The sequence below is a fragment of the Copadichromis virginalis genome, linkage group LG17 (genome assembly GCF_057382275.1).
Source record: "Copadichromis virginalis isolate Kocher_CV1m ecotype Utaka linkage group LG17, C_Virginalis_male_GT1.1, whole genome shotgun sequence".
NCBI lineage: Eukaryota > Metazoa > Chordata > Actinopteri > Cichliformes > Cichlidae > Copadichromis > Copadichromis virginalis.
Window position 1 is genome coordinate 5,152,081 of NC_140634.1, and position 16,510 is coordinate 5,168,590.

The 16,510-nt window shown below is 41.1% G+C and overlaps 1 protein-coding gene across 1 annotated transcript; it reads right to left on the reverse strand.

Annotated features, from left to right (window-relative positions):
- Positions 1-875: 875 nt before the first annotated feature.
- LOC146688846 (sodium-coupled neutral amino acid symporter 2-like) lies at positions 876-14,012 on the reverse strand. Its single transcript, XM_085436946.1, has 7 exons — positions 13,944-14,012; positions 12,263-12,344; positions 11,329-11,387; positions 10,854-10,997; positions 2,435-2,570; positions 2,240-2,337; positions 876-1,888 (listed from the first exon to the last, which is right to left on the reverse strand). The coding sequence occupies exons 1-7, from the start codon at positions 14,010-14,012 to the stop codon at positions 1,727-1,729; spliced, it is 750 nt and encodes a 249-aa protein (XP_085293072.1). The 3' UTR covers positions 876-1,726.
- Positions 14,013-16,510: the final 2,498 nt, after the last annotated feature.

Below are 16,510 nucleotides of genomic sequence, written 5' to 3' on the forward strand. Positions count from 1 at the left end.
GTCTTAACTCTGCTATCATCCAATTCATGTGTTAGGCACAGACTCATATTAAAGTCGACTCGTCCCCAAAAAGAACAAGAAGAAAGCATGTGGAGGACAAGGACCAGCCTGAGATAAGAGTCCTGCTGATGATAGGGCATCTGTTCATTGAAAGATGTTTGTTTTTTTCAGGCCGACATCATTTGTGTACCTAAAATTGTTACGAATTCACAAATTCAGGTAAGAAAATAATCATGAAATCTGCATTTGTGGGTGAGCTTCCGTGAACTCTGAGCCCATGTTTGAAGGAGGGAGGAGTATCTACAACTATGAGCTACAACTCTGGTCTCCCCCCCCCCCAATTTGTGCTTAAAAAATGGCAGTCAAACCCTGCAAATATCAGAAACGTAACCTCTGGACTTTCAGTTACGATGGCAGATTGACCAGCTGTTAAAGGTATTCTTGCATCAGAATGAAGTTTCATTTTGACCTGCCCCTTAAAACTATTCAGGGTACACACCACACAAATCCTGAAATGAAGTCTCAACACACTTGCATAGCTTCAGTAAAACAAGTTGCAGTGAAAAACTCATCTTCCTTGGCCTAAACACACACACACACACACAGCGCTTAAGCCAACTGAATTGGTGCCATGGATGAACCTCGGTGTCTGATCCTTGGAGCACAATGTCAACCTCCGTCAGCTTGGGGGCAGCATTGTCAAGCTGGTGTTTCAGCTCTGCAGAAATCTTTCTCTGGAGAAATAAACTAAAACTCAAAATTATCTGAGCCCACTGCTTCATTTTTAAAAGACAGTGGAGTTGAAGTTGTCTCCATGTGAACAAACACTCACTTTGTTAAATACTAAAGAATCTGAAAGACGTGTGTGTTTTAACTTTTCTTTTATTTGAATTAAACACTGCCTCCTACAGGCATTGATTGGCTTACATTTCTAAAACAAAGCCCTCAAAGGTACTTTTTGCAAATTGCAACTAAAACTTCATCCACCAGTGGGCAGTGTTTTTAATTTTTAAAAGGGCTGTTGCTGGTTTTTTTTTTTTTTTTTGACAGCTTGTTTTTTTAACTGCACCTTTCCCCTAATGAAGCTTTTCCTTTTCTCACACTGTTGTAAATAAAATTTTATTTTCATTGATAATAAATTTTACATTAACCTGCTGCACCATCTTATGGTACAGAATGGTATTACAGCAAAATATGGCCTGGGTCTATCTAAGCTGAACTTGGTCTCTCTCTTTAGCACGGTGCATAGGTGTTTTGGAGATTAAAAAAAAACAACTAAACATAGTAGTTCTTCCACATTCTGTTGTTGGCTTTAGCTTGGAGGTTTTTTTTTCTTTGCTGCTGAGGTCAAGAGTTGGTTGACGTACTCTCAAGCGGAGATGTGCAGAAACAACATTTTCTGCACATCTCCGGTCTTCCATAAATAGATGACAACATTTCGGTGACGTGTGAATGTTGGAAGCACAGTGTGCCATCTACGATGGGCTCTCCACTCGGTGGGAAGGAATCCGCGTCGAGCTCTCTTGTTCGTTATTGTTTGGTTGAAGGTGTTCAAGAGTGCAACCTGTTTTTAGTTGTTTCTTAGGTTGTTTTTTTTTTTTTTGCATGTTTAACAGGTATCACGGCATGTGGTCAAAATTCAAAGTATTCTCCCATAAAGAAAAAATTTCAAGTTTCCCACAACCCCTGAGTGGGGGAAGTGGAACCGGGAGGCTCGCAGGCCTTCTCAAAGCAGTAGTGTTGTGGCTGCGCAGACCTTCAGCAGGTTATAAAGACTAAATACAGTTTCAGGAGAGACCTCGCTTGTGGCGTTCTTGATCCAGTCCAGAATGATGAGGATCATGCTGCTGGACATGACCGTGATACAGATGAGGAGGAAGAGGCATGCCTAGAGAGCAAAATAAGATCACAGTTAGCTAATGTGTTCATTCACACCAAGTTAAATGAAACCTTTCACAGTTTAAGACGTGTAATTTGTTGTCTTTGGTTCAGTATAAAGCTAATTATCTTACTTTAGCTTAGCAATGCAGAAGATATAGTATTAGTTTGTTGCACTGCACTGTTTTGTAATTAAAAATATGATAATTAATGAAAAAACAATAAAACATAAGATTGTTTGCTTAATATGAAGTTAAACTAAAGGGCTAATTACTGCAGCTACAACCGTGTCGAATCCTTGGCAAGGAAACAAATAAGTGTAAAGTTCAAAAACGGTTCATTTCATCGAACTCCATCTTACCCCGATCTTTTGCCCAGACTTCATGGACTCTTTCTTGACCAGTCTGATGTAGAAAGCTGAAGGCAGGATGAAGATGAGCATGGCAGCAGCAGAAATGTCTGACATTGTAAAGACATTTGGCATTTTAGTCACAATCCTTTCTTTTACTGTTGCTCTTTAAGATGTTATTACAATATCTTGCATGCAGACATATACCTATAAGTCTAAAGATGGTGGGAACGAAAATAACCAGGGCATTTGTGCCAACCAGCAAGAACACAGTGATGGTAGTGTGACGAACCCAGCTGAATCCCTTAGAAGGGCACAGGAGGTGGTTGACAGTGGTACGAATCTGCACAATGAGAAAGACACAGGGAGGTTATTCCACACGACCTATTATTTGTAGTAATTCATATTTTACAGTCCCTAACATTTTTTTCAAACTTACAGGGAAGAACAAAATTTTTTCGTTACATGTATATTTAAGCAAAAGAGGTTTGCTTCCACACACACCACCTAAATTCTCTGGTGGCTTCTATGTTGTTTTAGGAGTATTTAAGTGGGTCAAACTAATATCATTTTGCAATGTCGACTCATCCCGACTACAAACTGGCAGGGTCGTTGAACTCTTCGTGAAGTTAACAACCATCTCTTTAGTCTTCTGAACATTTAGAGACAGGTTATTATTCTGACACCAGTCCACCAGGTCTTGTACCTCCTCTCTGTTTTCAGACTCACCGTTGCTGGAGATGAGACACACCACTGTTGTGTCATCTGCAAACTTGATGATGTGATTTGAGAATTACTGTGCAATACAGTCATGTGTTAGCAGGGTGAACAGCAGTGGACTAAGCACACAGCCCTGCGGCGAACCTGTACTCAGTCTGAGGACTTTGGAAGTATTATTTCCTATGAAGACAGACTGGGGCCTGTCAGTTAGGAAGTCCAAGATCCAATTGCAGAGAGTGATATCTATTGTCAGTAGGTCCAACTTCTTTACAAGCTTCTGGAGAATGACTGTGTTGAATGCTGAACTGAAGTCAATAAACAGCATTCTGACAAAAGTGTCCTTTTTGTCGAGGTGGGAGAGAGAAAGGTGAAGAGGAGACAAGATGGCATCATCTGTGGAGTGGTTTGGGCGGTAAGCAAACTGTAGCGGGTCCAGATTCTTTGGAAGCTGAGTTTTCATGTGCCTCAATAGCAGCCTCTCAAAGCACTTTGTGATGATGGGTGTAAGTTCCACTGGTCAGTAGTGATTGAGGCAGATCACAGTGGACTTCTTTGGCCCTGGGATGAATGTTGTGGTTTTGAGGCATGCAGGTACCAGAGCTGAGCTCAGTGATGTATTCAAGATGTCCGTGAAGATGCCTGTGAGCTGGTCAGCACGCTCCCAAAGCACCTGGTCAGTTATGTTGTCAGGTCCAGAAGCCTTTCATGGTTTTACTCTGCAAAGAAGCATTCAGTTTCTCTGGCAAAGAGGGATCACTGCTGCATGCCGGAGGTGTTGGCTTGTAGCACATGATTGTTTGAACGCCCTACCACATGCGCCGAGTGTCCTTTGAACCTGTGAAGTGTGTGTTGATTTTTTCTGCATACTCTCGCTTTGCCTGGTCTGCTCTGGCTGTAGTGTAAGCTTCCCTATTGTTGGACTTAAAGGCAGAGTCTTTGATTTTCATCAGGCTATGTAGCTTTGCAGAAAACCAGGGTTTATGGTTTGCACGTTTGATGACGATCTTGGAGACAGTGACATGCTCTATGCACTTCCTGATGTAGCTGGTCACTGAAGTTGTGTACTCCTCAGTTCAATTCAATTCAATTCAGTTTTATTTATATAGCACCAAATCACAACAACAGTCGCCTAAAGGCGCTTTATATTGCACAGTAGATCGTACAATAATAGATACAGAGAAAAACCCAACAATCATATGACCCCCTATGAGCAAGCACTTTGGAGACAGTAGGAAGGAAAAACTCCCTTTTAACAGGAAGAAACCTCTGGCAGAACCAGGCTCAGGGAGGGGCGGGGCCATCTGCTGCGACTGGTTGGGGTGAGAGAAAAAAGACAGGATGAAAGACATGAGACTAATAACAGATATGATTCAATGCAGAGAGGTCTAGTAACACATAGTGAGTGAGAAAGGTGAGGAAAGAAAGGGAGGATTCAGGGTCACCTGGTCCAGCCCTAACTATATGCTTTAGCAAAAAGGAAAGTTTTAAGCCTAATCTTAAAAGTAGAGATGGTGTCTGTCTCCTGAATCCAAACTGGAAGCTGGTTCCACAGAAGAGGGGCCTGAAAACTGAAGGCTCTGCCTCCCATTCTACTTTTAAATAATCTAAGAACAACAAGTAGGCCTGCAGAGCGAGAGCGAAGTGCTCTAATAGGGTGATATGGTACTACAAGGTCATTAAGATAAGATGGGGCCTGATTATTTAAGACCTTGTATGTGAGGAGCAAGATTTTGAATTCAATTCTGGATTTAACAGGAAGCCAATGAAGGGAAGCCAAAACAGGAGAAATATGCTCTCTCTTTCTAGTCCCTGTCAGTACTCTTGCTGCAGCATTTTGGATTAACTGAAGGCTTTTCAGCGGGTTTTTAGGACATCCTGATAATAATGAATTACAGTAGTCCAGCCTGGAAGTAATAAATGCATGAACTAGTTTTTCAGCGTCACTCTGAGACAGGATATTTCTAACTTTAGAGATTTTGCACAAATGGAAGAAATCAGTCTTACATACTTGTTTAATATGTGCGTTGAAGGACTTGTCTTGGTCAAAAATGACTCCAAGTTTCCTCACAGCGTTACTGGAGGCCAAGGTAATGCCATCCAGAGTAAGAATCTGGTTAGATACCATATTTCTAAGATTTTCAGGGCCGAGTCCAATAACCTCAGTTTTATTTGAATTAAGAAGCAGAAAGTTAGCGGCCATCCAGGTCTTTATGTCTTTAAGACATTCCTGCAGTTTAACTAATTGGTGTGTGTGATCTGGCTTCATGGACAGATAGAGCTGGGTGTCATCTGCATAGCAGTGAAAATGTATGCTATGTCTTCTGATGATACTGCCAAGGGGAAGCATGTATAATGTAAACAGAATTGATCCTAGCACTGAACCCTGTGGAACTCCATAATTAACCTTGGTGTGTGTCAATGGAAAATTGTACTTAGTAGTCATTATAAGCTTTTAATGATATAAGTTTGCATATGATAGAATACTGCATTATGACCTTTTAGATGTGTTAGACTGTTGTTCACTACAAAAACTTGTTCTGTTCTCTTTCTTAGTTTCTTCCCACAGCGATAATAAGAGCTGAACCACTCTTGTCTCCACTCCCTTCTGAGTCCCACAACACACACACACACACACACACACACACACACACACACACACACACACACACACACACACACACACACACACACACACACACACACACCTGCATATGCACTAACATTCCTCTGTCTATGAACAGATGTATTCACTATTGTATTACTTTTTGTATATAAATAAAGACCAGAGTGGTAACAAAGCGCACTTCACAGGGCCCCCACTCTGATGTGAGCGCTCTGTGACCGCCCTTGCAACGTGTGTGTCTCCACTCTCTGACTCTCAGCTGAAGAAGTGTCATTTAGAATAAATCTCTTGACATTTATTTTGGTCCTTCGTAGCCGGGGCAGAAACATCAGAACTGTTATCTGTGACTCTGTTCCAGGATCCAGCACTGATTCCTGACGCCGTGGGAAGCCAGCACCGAAGTCTGTGCACAGCCCTCTTAGACGAGGACGAAAGCCCTGGGACGTGAATTCAGGTCCGGGCCGGTGTTTATAGTCTGGTCCACGGCGGTGGGATTCAGTCTGATGATCCGAAACACCACTGAGACGTCTGAGGGTGAGAAAACACTATTTTGGTCTAACCCGCCGTAAGGGTTTAAAGAAACGCGTAAAATAGGTTTAAGTTCACCAAAAGGACCTAAGTTTAGGCTGGTTTTAGAGGTAGCCGAAATTACTTCGTGACCAAATAGGTTTAAGTTAAATAAGCGCGCAAATGTCTATATGTGTGTATGTGTCTGGAAGTAAGTTGATTTTACAGCACAATACGCTGCTGAACTACTTCCATTTTTTGTTTTCTTTGCTGAGGCTCACGTACTGGTGACAAAGGAGAACGGTTGAGTTTCATCTCATAAAACTGATAGCGCTTCACCTTTAGGGTGAAGTCGAAGGCCGTATCAGTAAACCACTCTGAAGTCAAGTGTGCCAGTGACGGCCCAGCAAAATCTATGAAAATGGAGAATAAACAAGAAAAATTAACACTTGATTAGAAATGTTTAGAAAAACAACAAGCTGGAGCAGGAATAATCCAAAAGAAAGGGACTGTAAGACAGAGAACGCCCGACACGGAATGATTAGCTGCAACCACTGTGGCTGCCACCACCCAGACAGATGAAAGGGAGAGACAGACAAAAAAGTAAAAGCATTAAAAAAACGTAAGGAAGAGTATAGACTTTTCCAAGCATGAGAAATCGAAACTGAAGGGAGAACTGAAAATTAGAGATCAAAGTAGAGATCACAAAAACAGGATTGTATTATCAGCCGACTGAAGTTTAAAAAGGGTTGGAAACAGACCCGACTGAATAAATATAAATACAAGAGGAATAAAGTAAAATAAACAAAAGGCTAAATTACATTAGAGCTTATCTTTAATGTATTCAAACTAATAATAGCAAGGATAACAACCTGTAAACTGGTGTTAACAATGAAACATAGTTAGGATGAAGACCATGCCCAGAATGAATAGAATGAAAGAAAGCAGATAATTCACACAAACACATATTAAATGAAATAGAGAGATGCATAAAGTATATTAAGGTTGTGTCATTGTTCAGCCAAGGAAAGTGTGTGAAAAGGAAAATGTCTCCAGCTTGGGAAAGGGTGAAACTGCAGATCACCCACAGCCATTGGTGGATGCAAAATAAAATATAAATAAAATATTGTAATATACTATTGCTGTTATATGAAAAGATAATAGCATTAATAATGAAATAATATTAATATGATGTGAGGTGGATAATTGTTAAAAGTAGTCTGCATCAAGCTTAAGGTTTGCTCAAATTCAGTACAATGACATATGAGATGACGGTAATACAGAAAATATCTAAACTAATTAAGTGCATAGAGGCACTTGACCTGCTTGAAAACCTGTCATCCAAGATGAGACATTGCTGAAATATAGAGCACACCTATACTAACAACTAATAAGCTAAACCCTGTATGCAACAGCTAAAGCTACAAAATTGAGAAGCTGAATTAAATATGTGGTCACTGCTAAGCTGATGAGCAAGTAACACGTTTTTTAGAGCAGGAGCTGCATGCTATTAAACTCAAACATGCAGCTGTCTGTGAGCTCAGTTTTTCCCCTCATTCTTCTGATTTGTTTTTGGCAGCATCCTTTATTTGCATCCTGACTCATGTGTGTAAAGCGTTCATGCCATCAGCAATTTGTTTTTGTTTTTTTGTTTGTTTGTTTTGTTGGATTGAAAAATAAGTACATTTGTGATCACACTCGTGGATCACAGTGACATATAATGATTAGGCATATGATTTACTATTGCAGATGTAATAAGTTTATTCTAAAGTTCAAGGAGGACAAACAAGAACAGCATTTCCAGTTGTGTCTTGGCTGTTGTTCTCTGTGTAGTGTGCTGAGTTTAGTTTTTTTTTTTTTTTTTTTGAAATGTTGAAATGTGAGGAGTACTGTGACTTCTGAAGTGCCTCTCACCATGCGACCTTGATGATGATAAGTTCAGAGCCAGCTGGGAGATGGGTTGTCTGCTTTGCTTTAGGTGATAAGGCAGAAAAGTTAAAACTTAGTTTCTTGTCTCGAAAGAAAAAACAAAAAAAAACAAAAGGAGGTTTTATGTTTCTCAGCCAAGAACAACTACAATTTCATTTTCTGTTTTTGAGAAAGGAGAATTTAAATAATAATAATAATAATAATAATAATAATAATAAAAAAACAAAGACTGATGTTTTGTTTAAGTGGTGAAGAAAGCTAATACTGCAAAATACCGTCTAGTGCATGATCTGCGAGCAATAAATGAAATCACTGAAATGATGCCACCAGAATTAGCAAATCCCCACACTATACTGAATCAAGTCACTCCAAAAGAACAATGGTTCTCAGTGATAGACTTATCAAATGCCTTGAGGCGACTTTTTTTGTGATTTGGCGCCATATAAATAAAATTGAATTGAATTGAATTGCCTTTCCACCCCGACCCACAACACCTGTTTGGCTTCACTTTTGAGGGGCAGAGACAGTTTCTACTCTACGTAGATGACATTTTAGTGACTGGCCACACAGAGGAAGGGTGTAAGCAAAATACTATGGCTATGTTACGTCACTTGGCTGAGTTAGGGCCACAAGGTATCTTTAAATAAACTAATTATGGAGACCCGAAGGCACATACCTAGGGCACACCCTCTCAGGTGAAGGCAGAAAGCTACTAAACAAAAGAAAAGAAGCTATACAAAATGCGCCACAGCCACAAACCAAGCATTCACATTCTTTCTAACTGTCAGTAAGCCTGAGTTATGACCTTGGCTCCCTGTTTTTCTGCTTCCAACAAAAGGTGGGTGTTGTTGCGAAATCAGTTTTACCCCGGTTCTTTTATTCGTCAAAACTTCCAGAGACGGCACCGGAACTCAGTCATTTCACAAAACCTTTATTCATCTTTATTCATCTTCATTTAAGCATGCACTTCTAGAAGGGAAGACGAGGCCGGTGTGTCCCTCTGCAAAAAATCTTCACCCCTTTGTTCGTTACAGCCAGCTTTATAGAGGCGTCCCCATCATAAAACCCCCACGGCGTGCTGCAAACTCTGTCTGTGTCTATGTGCACGAGCACATGAATGCCTACATGTGCGCGTTCCCGCGTGTCTATGGCTACGTTCACACTGCAGGTCTTGATGCTCAATTCCGATTTTTTGATCAAATCCGATTTTTTTGTCAAATGCGACAGCAAACGCGCTCTAGTGTGAACCCTCAAAGCGGCCCGCATGCGCAAAAGAAGACGTCACACACAACGCGCTCTGTTTAGACCCAGAGCAAACAATATTGTTTGACTGATGGCCATTAATATAAAGACTTCGGACTTTACGTTTCTCAATTTTTGCTTTAAGTTATTTACATAATAATGTAGATAACCTAATAATGATCCTTATTGCTGTTTTAGAGGAGCGGTGCTTCAAAGGATAGTTGCAGATTTCTGTCAGAATCTGCAGATTATACAGTACAAAAAATGTTCACGTTTCTCCAACATTGTCTTCCCAACAGTTTCACTGACATCTACACGGGATGGCCAGGAAGCGTTCGCGATGTCTTCTCCAGCGCTGATAATTGGCGTCTGTCTTGTGTCAGTGACGTAAAGGACGGATTTAATGCGACTTGACCGTTCAAACAGCAGTCGCTTTCTAAAACATCGGATATGTATCGGATTCAGTACCACATACGAAAGTGACCCAGATCGGATTTGAAAATATCGGATTTGTGCCGTTCACACTGTCATAGTATGATCGGATATGGGTCGCATAGGGTCAAAAAAATCGGATTTGATGCGCTTTCGCCTGCAGTGTGAACGTAGCCTATGTGAGTGCTCGTGTGTGACTGTGTACGCATACCTGTGTGTATGTGTGTGCACATGAGTCAGTGTGCGTGTGGATGTGTGTGCGTTTTAACTGTGTGTGGATGACAGTTAAAACACTGTGGGTGTAGGTGACTCCCTAGGTCATAAAACCCATCTCCCTTCCAGACCACAGTTATCCATTTACAAATGTTGAGACCCCCACCCAAACATTCTCTGGGGAATTTCCACTCAGCATTAACTCCTGTTTTACTTTCACAGTTCAAGTGGGGGAGGGGTCTCCTACAATCTACTCCTAAGTTCACGACACAGTGAGGCCTTTATTATATCGGGGGCAGTGTCTCTAGTGTTCTACATTCTATGTTAACACATTTCTAAACTCTAAAATCAGCTAAACACTCCTACAGTGTGAAGCTCCCGTGCAATGTGCTCTGTTGTCTCTACTATCTCAAAAAAAAAAAAAAAAAAAAAAAAAAAAAAAAAAAAAAAAAAAAAAAAGGCCCTGACTCTCTGAACACAATATTCTCTTCATAACTCAGCAGTATGAAATGTCATGAAACAGTGTAACTCACTCACAGTAAGTCAGCAGTATAGGATAATAGAAACCTATCTAATAAATCTAATGATTTTCATATTCTTTTAACTCAGAAGTATGATGCAAACTAAAACTATGTACTGATTACACAAGAGAACGGCTGTTCAGCAGAGAGTTGAAGACATGTTTTATTTAGTCAGCAGACAAAAATCACTGTAAAAAATTCAAAAGTGTGTTTTTTTTGGTCAGAGAAATTTAAATAAATGGCAGTGTATACTCACTCTTTGAGCTTGTTGTAAATGGGCAGGATATCAGGGTGGCACACAAAGGCAATAATAGGGACAGCATAAACAGTCTAGGGAGATCAAAAAAAAAAAAATCATAACTGACATCCAAACACTAGAAATGATTCCCTTACGGTTTATTTCAGTTCTACAGATGTTCTAAGTTTTGAAGGCTTTTACCTGTGAATTGATGACAAAGTATTTTGGCCTGCAGGTGTCCTCGTCAGAAGTATTGTCGCTGTGTGAGCTGTTCAACGAATGAGTCGAGTTGTCATTGTGAATATCAGGGAGAGGGCATGGGATCTGGAACTTTTTGATGATCACCTTGAAGGAGCGGAGAGCAAATTTCCCATTTTAGCTCCTTATTGTGAAGGTGCAAAGGTTTATTTACAGCATTTACAGCATGATCAGAAACAAAGACTTGACCGTTGTTGTGCTGTCCTGTTCCACTATTAAATTAATTCATTTGACTACATTTTTAGAAAAAAAAAAAAAAGGAATCCTGCTCTTTTGTGTAGCAGGAAGAGATTTCACTGGAAGACTGAAATATGTTCTGACTCAAACTCAACTGGCAAACCAAGAACAGGCATTTGCCAAAGATTTGCGTAAAGGATGATATGGTAGCATGAGGAATGAGGAAAGGTGTGTCACTCACCACAATCAGAAAAAAGACCATGCATAGCAGTGGCAGACCACTTGTGTAACCAAGGCAACCTGAAAGAGGAAAAACACAATTAATAGCGATGCCCCCCTGTATCACGTCACTCTAAGCTATTAAAGTTTTAAAGGTTTTGAAATCTTGCATGTGTGCTAGTGTGTGTAAAGGGAATTTCTTTTCTTTTATGTATTGTTTATATGTTTTCGGAATATCACGGCCACCAGACTGGCCTTAGTCCATGGGCCCCTGGCGGGCACAGCCCAAAAGAGGGACACTGGACCAGCTCTGTATCCTCTCAAAATACTTGAGGTTTGCCCAACCAGTCTACATGTGTTTTGTGGACATATGGGGTGTATGGGGTGTTTGGCCCATTGCTCTGGGCCATTCAATCCTTATACAACCGTTGCAAGAGTGGTCCGCATAGCCAGCAATAAGTCGGACTCGTTACTTGTGGGTGATGGGCTCTGCCAAGGCTGCTCTTTGTCACTGATTCTGTTCGTAATTTTTATGGACAGAATTTCTAGGCATAGCCAAGTTGCGGAAGGCTTTACTTGGGTGGGCTCAGAATCTCATCTCTGCTTTTTGTGGATGATGTGGTTTTGTTGGCTTTGTCCGGTGATGGCCTCCAGCTCGCACTGGAATGGTTTGCAGCCAAGTGTGAAGAAGTGCGAATGAGAATCAGCACCTCCAAATCTGAGGCCATGGTCGTGGCTGTGGTGTGCCCATTCCAGATTAGGGACGAGTACCAGGAGAAGGAAGCAGGAGATCGAAAGTGGATTGGTGCTCTGGCTGCAATGATGCAGACGGTGTACCAGTCTGTCATGTTGAGGAGAGAGCTGAGTGTACAAGCAAAATTCTCAATTTACCGGTCAATTTATGTCCCTACCCTCACCCTATGGTCACGAAAGAACAAGATCGCAACTTTCCTTACCTAAGTCCCTGCGCAGTGTCAGGGGCAGGATAATGCAAAGACTAACCAGCAACACCAGGTAGTCACCATGATGTACCATTGTCTGAAATACAGGACAGAGCATGTCAGTGTTAGTTGACAGAGATCACCAATGAATCATCATGTAGGTAAAGATTTCTGTAGCTGTGTTAAAGGGGCAACACACCATGTTAGGTTGTTTTGCAGTGTTATACTGTGAAATCTACTATGAATTAGTTAGAGTTAGAATGTTCTGTTAGTCTTATCATCTTTCTCAGGTGTATCTTGCATATGAAGTAGCTTTGATCTCATCATAAACTGATGAACCAGGACTACAAGTAAACTAATTAGTTCTGTGACACAGAAAACCGCACACTGAATCCACTTTCTCATCAGACTCCTCTCAGATCCTCTACAGCTTTTAGTCCTGTTTAACACCGGCTACATCAACTGTAAAATTGAAAGCATTTTGTTTGTCACTAACCAAAACAACTACCATTTTCATCTCATAAGGCCCCCCTGGCGCCAGCTGGATGCTCAAGGCAAAAGCTGACGGGAATAACAAAATATTCTCCTTAGATAACAAGACTGTGTTGTGACTTTCTTCCTCCTCATTCAAGGTTACCTGCGTCGACTGAAGATTGTTGACTTTTGCCCAGCCGGGTGAAGGGACACTTTCTCTCGGCTGAACACGGAACACACACGCACACATATGCATGTACACTGACACAGACCTACACTCACCCCACAACCCCACTCCAAAGCTTATGCTTCGAAGCTTATGCCTTCTATGTTGTGAGATGTGATGATTCATGTGCTGAGGTGTTTTTTTCTGTTCTCAAACTGATCTCCCTGTGTGGCTCAGTCTGGGGGGAGTTCTTTTTTCTTGTCTTTCCTCATGTTGTGCATTTTCCATTGTTTCGACTGGGGTCGCTGCTCGTGTGGTCAAGCAGCCAGGGCTACCTAGCCTGACCTGTCTCCCCAATATGATGTTTGTGTATTGTATGTGTGATTGGCATAGTATCATCTATCTTAACTGCCCATTGGGGATAAATAAAGTGTCTCTGACTCTGACTGATTCCCTAAAAGGGCCCTCTGAAAGAGCCACTCAGAGAGATGGAACACCCTCCGTCCTTTAAAAACAGCCAGACAGTCCTCCTACACATCCCGCCTGTGCTCCAAGCAGAGCGACAAATGCCTATTTCACCTTCCCTCAGCACTTGAAAAACAACTGGCAGCCATTTTGCTTAACATGTCCACCTCAAGTGCTTCTCTCAGGTGTTCCTGGTCTCTTTCATTCCTTCTAGGAATTTTTGTTTTTCACCAACACCTTAGTCTTAGTGCAACCAGGAAACATTCCTTTTAGGGCGAGTAAACTATGCCGTATTGACATTTTGTTTACATCTTTGGCTGCACAACAAATGGTCTGGTGCTCTGATCTGAACCACTACCAAAATCAAATCAGATGTTCCTTGGACAGAGGCCAACCTGACTGATTTGTCCTCGGATATCTTGGAAATAAGTGTACAACCTCCAGGTCCATCAAATTAGATTTGGTAATAGTATTTATTTAAGTAATATGCCAGTATCAGCAGTGTTTCTTGTGGTAGGTGAAATAAAACAGTGAAACATGAACAAGAAAGAAATTTTGTGTGGAAGTTGCTAAAATATTTAAGTTACTCACTTGACATTGGCTCCTGTGAATGCTTTTATAACGGTGGGTAGTTCGTATGATGTAGAGGTAGCTCGACATACTGTTGAGGGGGAAAAAAAGCAAAACAACAACAACAACAACAACAACAACAACAAGAAGCACATTTTCCTGTAAAACTGAGGGAGAGAAAAGAAAAGGAGGAAACTGCCATAAAAATAGCGATCTCTAATATTTGGCAAGGGGCCCAGATGTTCCAAAGAAAAGAATCACGACATGTTGTAAAATGACTCAAGGTTTTACTGGAAGCTGCTTCCAAAAAACACAAGCTGCTTTCCATCAACCAAGGTTTCCCCCTGTGCCTCCCCCCTCCATGCGCTCATTGCAGACACAGAGGAGCAGTGATTTGGCTTTCTGAGTGAGCACATGTTGGATCTATTACAGTCATGTAACATTCATTTTTCTTACCTCCAATATACCTCATGATGATGAAGAGGGAGGCTGTGAATTTTCCCAGTCTCCCAAAGACTTTGTAACACAACTGCTCGTAATCCAGTACACCTAAATACACAAAGAATTGTGGATTAAAAAAAAATACACTAACAAGCATTTGGGGATGTTTGCCTGTTAAACTTATCTAATTCATTGGCTATCTTCAGCAACAAGTGCACAGAATACAACGAGAAGATGGTGAAAAACTTAAGGAGAATCCTGTAAATGGAAAAGGGAGTGCTCTGAGTCCCCGTGTTTTAACCCAGGGGGCATGATTATGGATGCCGTGCAGGTGCGTCCGCCCTCCCTGCACGGCACCGCAGACCACGCCCCACCACACTCTCTCCAAACAATATTGACCGAACCAGCAGCAAATGAAGATCCAAACTAAGCTTCACATAAACATCGTCAAGGACTCCCTCTGATTTTTGCTGTTTTGCTTCCACCACAATAAAATCACTTCACTCTCTCTCTCTCTCTTTCTCGGTGTACTTCAAGAACAGTTTCCCGTCTATCTCTGAAATCTGTTTTCTGCATTATTCACTTGCTTGTTACGCACAACACTACAGTTATTTACAGCGCTGTCGGCCGATGTTTTTTTTCCCTTTTACTTACTTCCGAAAAGAAAACCTAATTTCTGCCATTCAATAGGCTTCTGAACAAATTTAAACTTTTTAAAATTATACAAAATGCAAAACGCTTAGCGTGTCTCTAATAAAACCGCTGTAACTTCAGAGGTAATGTTCATAAGTTGATTAATGATTTTCTTTCGTTTTTGATCTACTGCAGAATATTTTTATAAAATCCAGGCCAGGAAGATCACCTTCATGTTTTTCTGTGTTTTATCTTCAGCTACTTTGACACAAAGGCATCTGCTGTGATGCTCACACCTTTGATAAAGTCTTGCGTGTGTCAGCTTCCTTTTTATAGATACAAAAATATGTAAATATACTGATCTGAATTATAATATTTCTGACTGTCTGAGGCAAAATTTCCCAGATTCAAATCAAATTGAATCGAATCGTGGATCAAATTGATTCAGGAACTTGTGAATCGGAATCGAATCGATTCTAGAAATCAGTGACGATACCCAGCCCTAGTGCTAGTCTCTTGTCTCATTTTCTTAAAGAAAAAGGGGAGATTGTTAAGATGTATGTAATCTACCTACTGGCTATGCACAGGCGGGAAAGGGGGGGCGGAAGTTTTATGTGGGGACTTTCCACTTGTTGTAAAAAGGAAGGCGACCATTAAAGGTGGAATTCTAATGTCAATTGTCTGATTATTGGACCATCAATAGTACCAGCCAGCACTTCAGTATATAAACACAAAACAAGGAGCAAATAGCCTTTGTCAGTTATGTAGGAGCCATTAGGCATATGTAATCCCCAGCTTCCTGCAGATGCAGGGATCAGATTGGTCAGCTGGAGCGCCGCTTCATTCACGATCTCCTGCGAATGTACATTATCTCTCCATTTACGTAACTCATGCCTGGCGCAGCAGGATTACCTCAATTTAGCTGCTTTCCCCCTTGTGTCTCTGAAGGGACACCATTTGGGTGACTCCCAGAGATCTCAAGTACTGCGAGTAGACTCTCAAAAATATATATATAAATATTTTTTGACCCAATAATCTGATTTCTCTACAGTTGGTTCCTGACAAGCTGATTGTGATCAATTCCAGCAGATGCTGCCAGTGTGAGTAAGAAACAGAGGGCTAAAAAGCACCTGGCTGATGCAAGATGGCTTCAGTCTTTCTACACAAGTGAGCAGACTGACGATAATGTGCTGAATAACTAGCAGGGGGCACTCTCACTCACAATGAGATGCATTTTTAAAAAAAATATCAGGCAAACAAGACTGCTGGTACTTCAGCTGAGCAAAATTTGAACAATTGTAAACTTTTAACCCTGGCTCTCAGCATAGAGCTGGTATGCCCAACAGTGATTTTTTGTTTTTATGGGCTGATGTCTTTTTGTTTGTTTGTCTGTTTGTTTTTTGTAATGGTATAAACATTTAAAGGCGTGGATTGGCTAATTGGTCATGATCGACTCTAGGCTGGACCAATTACAGCCGATGAGGTTGAACTTTAAAGTTCTGTATTGAGGTGAA

Excerpts from the sequence above, each read along its gene's own strand:
- LOC146688846 (XM_085436946.1), bottom strand. The coding sequence starts at position 14,012 with ATGTCGAGCTACCTCTACATCATACGAACTACCCACCGTTATAAAAGC. Across the intron at positions 2,338-2,434 it reads CACCATCTTTAGACTTATAG|ACATTTCTGCTGCTGCCATG; the intron begins GTATATGTCTGC and ends TTACAATGTCAG. Across the intron at positions 1,889-2,239 it reads AGTCTGGGCAAAAGATCGGG|GCATGCCTCTTCCTCCTCAT; the intron begins GTAAGATGGAGT and ends TTTGCTCTCTAG.